Genomic DNA, 6,207 nt, shown 5'->3' on the forward strand with positions numbered 1-6,207 from the left:
AATCACCATATCATATATAATTAATTAAGGTTCATATGCATACTCTTATACTCTCCCTCAAATTTACGCCCAAAAGAGAGGAGCCATAGTGAAAATTTAATAGATAGAATGAAATTTATATTCCTAAAGTATTTGATTTATAAGTTAAACAAACTTTATGTCTATAAAGTTCCAAATAACCTCCATGGCCATCAAAGTTTTGCCATTAATAGATAGTGAGATATTTGCATTTACAATGTTTTAAATTAACTTAAGGACTTATGGATGACAACTCATGTTTTTTCAAATGTTTTAGTTCCGATGGTATTAGATATCCTGCAGTTGCTCACGGGTTTGCGCATGACAATCCCAGTTTTCTAGTTAAATTACTGGAATTAGATATTCCGGGATTAGTCATAGAATGCTCGTGCAAATAATTTTTGAAGTATTTTTGAGGACCCTAAACTTTGGATGTACGTGAGACTTAGATTCCCAAAACACCACTAGTGCAGATTATTTTAAAAATCATTTGCAGGGTGACGCCATGTTTGCAAGTAGTAGAACAAGGGAACCACATCAACCCACTGCACAGGCTGGAGCTAGTCGTGCGTGGTTTTACTAAACTGCTACCTTATATCTTAATTATCTATCCATAAACGAGTCATTAATAATAATTTAAGGGATTAGTTATTATTAATGGGAAGAAGTGTCCTGCAGCAGGGTCAGGGAGAGTTGCAGTACATTGCACCATGTCGTCGAATCCAACAACAACAACAACAAAAAAGTATCAATGACGGGTCTTGAAAATTTCACCATCCATGAATGTTTATTGCCCTTGGTCCCACCTTCATCATCAGAGGACACTAGATCTTTAATCCATTGATTCATTGAACACTCAATCCAATTCACCATCAAACTCAGACCTATTGCGTCACCCTTTGAGGGCCTATAAGATCAAAGGTCTCAATCACTAAAACCCTGTTCATTTAAGATTAAGACAACCGATTGAGTCCAAAACTAATTGTTGGACTCACAATCAGTTGAATTGAGTCCAATAATCAGTTTAGGGTTCACAATCAGCTCTCATAATCTTAAATGAACAGGCCTACACGAATAGGGTCCAAGCACTATGCCTCGTGGTACAATTAGCGTGTGGGTGTTTGAATGCTTATCCCTCGTAAGTAGACATAAATGAATGAAAATAACAGTAACGGTATTTTGGTACAATTAGCGCTCCATTTGAATCTAGGATGCTCTGTCGGATTGGGACCCCTCATAAGTCATAACTACTACTTTTACACATGAAAGTAGGGTGCCAAGTCTGCTGATTTTCTCTCTAAACCCACCTGCTGCATTGAGTGAGTGGATATCCCCATGGTTGACCTCCTTATGGATTTGCTGGACATCACTGTAGCTGATTCTAATTGGGACTCTATACCCTCGCTTGTAGCTTTTTTCTTGTCTACTATTCCTATTTTGGGTGTTTGAGTTGTAAGTAGGAGCTCGTTCCCTCTTTTGTTGGCCTTTGAGCCCCCCCTAGATGTAATCTTTTTTTCATTATCTATTTTATCGGATCCTGCCTAACCCTAACTTACTCATAAAAAAAGAAAAACAAAGTAGGGTGCCATGAAAATGAAAATGAAAAGGGGGTAAATATATCATTTCCCTTTCACGAAGGTTGAGAAAAATGGGACCCACAGTACTGCACGATAAAAAAAGGGTTCATCTCGTCCGTTGTGGAAAAGATTACAAGGGGGGCTTTATTCGTGACTACACCCCGTGAAAGCTACCAGTCAACCCAACACATATAAAAGGAGAGAGATGGGTTACAGTTGTCCGGGGGCAGCTGGAAGATTCTATTCACGAGCTATTTGTGTGAGAATTTGATTATTGGGGGTGGGAAAGTCAAACGGGGGAGCACCATTTTCCACCCCGCTCTCTATTCCAAACGACTATAAACAGCTGTCCCTCTTGCTCTTTACTCTTTAATCCACCCTGTCCACCTTCCCCCCACTCTAAAGTTTGAAACTTGGAAGACTGGAAAACGAAATCGGCTAGCCTCATAAATGCCCCTTTTGATTTGAAGAAGAGCTATTTGCTTAAATGCCGGAAATACCCCCCGCTACATCCAAAATTTCTTTAATTTTGACATTTCGGCCAAAATTTAATATTAATACTGTTTTTTTAGACAAAAAAATTATTTGAAGTATGAAATTACAGGAATTTTGATGGAATTTCGTTGAAATTTATAGGTCAAAATTCAGTACAACAATGTAAGTAATCAAATTTCTGTCAAAATGTAAAAATTAAAGAAATTTTGGACCGAAATTCTTGAAATTTCGGCCAAATAAAGTACCTTTTTAGGTATGTGTTGTTTCGGTGTCGGTCCCGACTGAAACCGAAATTTTGGTTTTGGTTCGAAATTTTGGATTTCGATCGAAATTTAAAACCATGGTTACCTCCCATAATAGTGGTGAATTAAAACTTAATAAAGTAGTTAATAAGGAGAGACAAAGTAAGTAGATTGGTTGCAATTATGTGATAAACAGGGGGAGCTACATGTAGCATAAGGTGAGTTGGCCAAATCCTTAATACGCCCAACTCAATTAGGCTCGGCCCCCTTCAAAATTTGAAGGTCAGCCCCCCTTATGTATAAGCCTGTATAAGATTGCCCCCCTTATGCATAAATCCTAGCTCCGCCCCTCATAAACCCACGATAATATGATAAAAAAACACCTAATAAAACCATGATATTGTAATTAAAGTTCCCTTGAAATTAATTAGACGTGGAAGGGTATTCTGGGTCATATAACGAAGCTGGAAGGTACGTGTAACAGCTAGATCTATTCTTTACGTTGTTTAGTAGGGAAGCACTTATTTCGATAACGGTCACTGGCTGTGGTTTGAAAAAAAGAAAAAGGAAGCGCGTTTTGTGCCGTTGGCGGTCCCCAATCGCTCGCTCCACGCCACCGCCCTTCTTTCTGTCTGCTTCGCAGCTCCTTCCATTTACAATTACAAACACGGAAACACCCCCCCTTTTTCAATAACCCCACACTCTTTCTTTCTCTCTTGCTGCATCTATATAAACCCATCACTCCCTCCACCTTTCATCACTCCCTCCACCTTTCATCATTCATCCCTGCATCCATCTCTCCTGTTTTCTATTTCTTCCTCGATCATTCTCTTATCAATGGCATTTCTACAACTCATAGTGGTCCTCATCTCTCTATTCCATTCATCCATGGCTGCTAGAAAACTCACCTCCTTGGTGCAAGAACAGCCTCTCCTCATGGAATACCACAAGGGTCCTCTCCTAACCGGTCCAATCTCTCTCAATCTCATCTGGTACGGCAAATTCAGCCCTTCCCAACGCGCAATCGTGTCCGATTTTCTCACCTCTCTCTCCTCCAAAACTACCCCTAACCCATCCGTCTCAACCTGGTGGAGAACCACCCAAAATTACTACACCCACTCCAAAACCAAAACCCAATTTCCCATTTTCACCCTCGAAAAACAAATCCTAGACGAGAACTACTCTCTCGGGAAATCCCTCACGAACCACCAATTGGAACTCCTAGCAGCCAAAGGAGAACATAAGAACGCCATCAACATCGTCCTCACATCAGCTGACGTGGCGGTCGAGGGTTTCTGCATGAGCCGGTGCGGGACCCACGCCTCTTCCAAGACCTCTGCCCCACACAAGCGAGGAGGCAAGTTCGCTTATATCTGGGTGGGCAACTCGGAAACTCAGTGCCCGGGTCAATGCGCGTGGCCCTTCCACCAGCCCATCTATGGACCCCAGACGGCCCCACTGGTCGCACCCAACAACGATGTGGGTTTGGACGGGATGGTCATAAACATAGCCAGCCTTATGGCCGCAACAGTTACCAACCCCTTCGGGAACGGCTACTTCCAAGGTCCCGCAGATGCGCCACTAGAAGCAGTCTCCGCTTGTCCGGGGGTCTACGGAAAGGGAGCTTATCCTGGTTACGCAGGGCAGCTTTTGGTGGACCCCAGCACAGGTGCTAGCTACAATGCGCAGGGGGTAAATGGGAGGAGGTACTTACTCCCTGCCATCTTCGACCCTTCAACTTCTTCGTGTTCCACTTTGTTTTAGGAGGATGGTAAACTGATGCTGTTAATTAGCGTTAATACTTATTAGCGAGTAGGATGTGATATACAGAATGTAAAAGAGAGATGCTGTAATTCTTTTATTTGTTCTACTACATTAAATTGTTTTGCTCCAGTGACATAATACTAGGCCAAATTTGGTTGGTTTGCTTTTGCACATTTGGGTCTCTTGAATGAATTTAGTAGACACCGTCATTCAGCATAAATTGTATACAAGAAATTGTTCCATGGTTTACCTCCTATGGAGACTTTGATTAGATGACAAACATACCAAATACGTCTTGTATAATCTTTTGGACACCTCGATTTTGCGGATTTTAGTTTTTATCACTTTCCTTAAATTCTAATCTTTACACCTTACCTGTGCCAAGTTCACATGTGGAGAATTTATCCATGATTGTTGTGTTGGGTCTTTCCCGAATCAATGATTATGAATTCTATATCTGTTATGGTTAATAAGTTCTTAAATACGGCTCATTTCATCTCGTGCAAGAAGATGGGGGGTTACCCATATAACTAATCTCTTCTTCCAAGAGGATTTGGGACATGCTAGGCAATTTCTAGGAAAGCCATTTCCGGCTGGCTTTTGCGCATGTTCTTACAGTCATAGGGGTTGACCTTTTGACAGATTTTAAAATCATTTAATTCATCAGAGCTAGCTGTTCTCACATGCAAAAGCCAGCCCTGAAATGGCTTTCCGCAAAATTGGCTAGCAAATCCGTAGAGTTATTATGGAAGATATTTGAAGGGAAATGATTTCTGCGCTCTAAGTGTTTTGATAAACATGCGCTCCACTTCTTTCGCGTAGTATTTAAAGGAGTGTTTTGAGAACCGTAATATCCTCTAACAGCCCTTTAAACACTACACGACAAACAAGTGGAGTACATATTTATCAAAACATTGGAGGGCTGAAATCATTTCCCTGTTTGAAATATTATTACAATATAATTGTTCATAGAATCCACATACACACCTAGTGCGTGTTTGGCGTACCGTTTAAAACACCGTTTGGCGTTTGAAACACCGTTTTGGGGCCAAACGGCCGTTTGTGAGTATTTGGGTGCGCAGCTACCGTTTGAAATGCGGTTTGAAACACCGTTTTGACCCCTCAAAACGGCGTTTTGCAAACGGAGGGGGGGAGGTCCGTTTGCAAAACGCCGTTTTGAACGGAGTTTTTGGGCTACAGGTTTTTACATGTTTACCCTCACCAAAACCCATTTTTACGTATATGCGTGCGATTTTATGCGTTACGTCAAATAAAAAAAAGTGGGGGTGTTAATATCATTCTTGAGGATACAAATTTGTTAAATTGTTAATATTTAATTCAAAACAAGAGGCTGCTGATATTATTATACGATCTCTTAATTTTGATTTTTTAAAGACAAAAGAATTAAAAGAAACCCTAGTTTCTTACTTTCTTCATCTACTTTGCAAAGTTGCAAACTCTCTCACGCCTCATTCCCTCAGCGCCTCCACTCATCCGTCAAATCCGGCCGTTGAGAAGAAGAAGGAGAAGAACCCCAAAGGTATAGCCATTTTTTTTTTTTGGCAATGATGTCAAATTTTAATAGTGTTTGAATGAGATCCTAATGACCTTTTAATATTGAGCCTAATGAGAGAGTAGTTGAATTACAATGAAGCCAACCAAATAATGCCCTTTTTGGTCATTTACCACTAAAACTCCGTTTTGGGGCATTTGCAACCAAACACACAATACTTCTGTTTGCCGTTTAAAACGCCGTTTTGATCTGGCCAACCAAACATGAAAATGCCGTTTGGCAAAACACCGTTTTGCAAAATGGAGTTTTAAACGCTATTTCAAACGGTACACCAAACACACCCCTAGACGGCTAGACCCAAGTTGTCAATAAGATGTTTGAAAGTCACATGAGACGTCTATCAATTAATAAACCAAAGCAGTGGGATTCTTCGCTTAGTGAGGGTGAGTTTGCCTTTAACAATATGGTGAATAAGTCTCCTTTTGGGATTGTGTATGGACATATATGGAGGCATACATTAGATTTTGTAGATTTGCCAAAGCTTCGCAGGATGACCATTGCATGACACTAGTATAATTGATAGAATCTAAATTATGCA

The 6,207-nt window shown here is 40.7% G+C and overlaps 1 protein-coding gene across 1 annotated transcript; it reads left to right on the plus strand.

Annotated features, from left to right (window-relative positions):
• Positions 1-3,079: 3,079 nt before the first annotated feature.
• LOC143848184 (protein PHOSPHATE-INDUCED 1-like) lies at positions 3,080-4,267 on the plus strand. Its single transcript, XM_077357064.1, has one exon. The coding sequence runs from the start codon at positions 3,170-3,172 to the stop codon at positions 4,094-4,096; it is 927 nt and encodes a 308-aa protein (XP_077213179.1). The 5' UTR covers positions 3,080-3,169; the 3' UTR covers positions 4,097-4,267.
• Positions 4,268-6,207: the final 1,940 nt, after the last annotated feature.

Source organism: Tasmannia lanceolata, unplaced genomic scaffold (assembly GCF_043159265.1).
Source record: "Tasmannia lanceolata isolate RefF3 unplaced genomic scaffold, GAP_Taslan_0.1 ptg000016l, whole genome shotgun sequence".
NCBI classification, from domain to species: Eukaryota; Viridiplantae; Streptophyta; class Magnoliopsida; order Canellales; family Winteraceae; genus Tasmannia; species Tasmannia lanceolata.

Excerpts from the sequence above, each read along its gene's own strand:
- LOC143848184 (XM_077357064.1), top strand. The coding sequence starts at position 3,170 with ATGGCATTTCTACAACTCATAGTGGTCCTCATCTCTCTATTCCATTCA.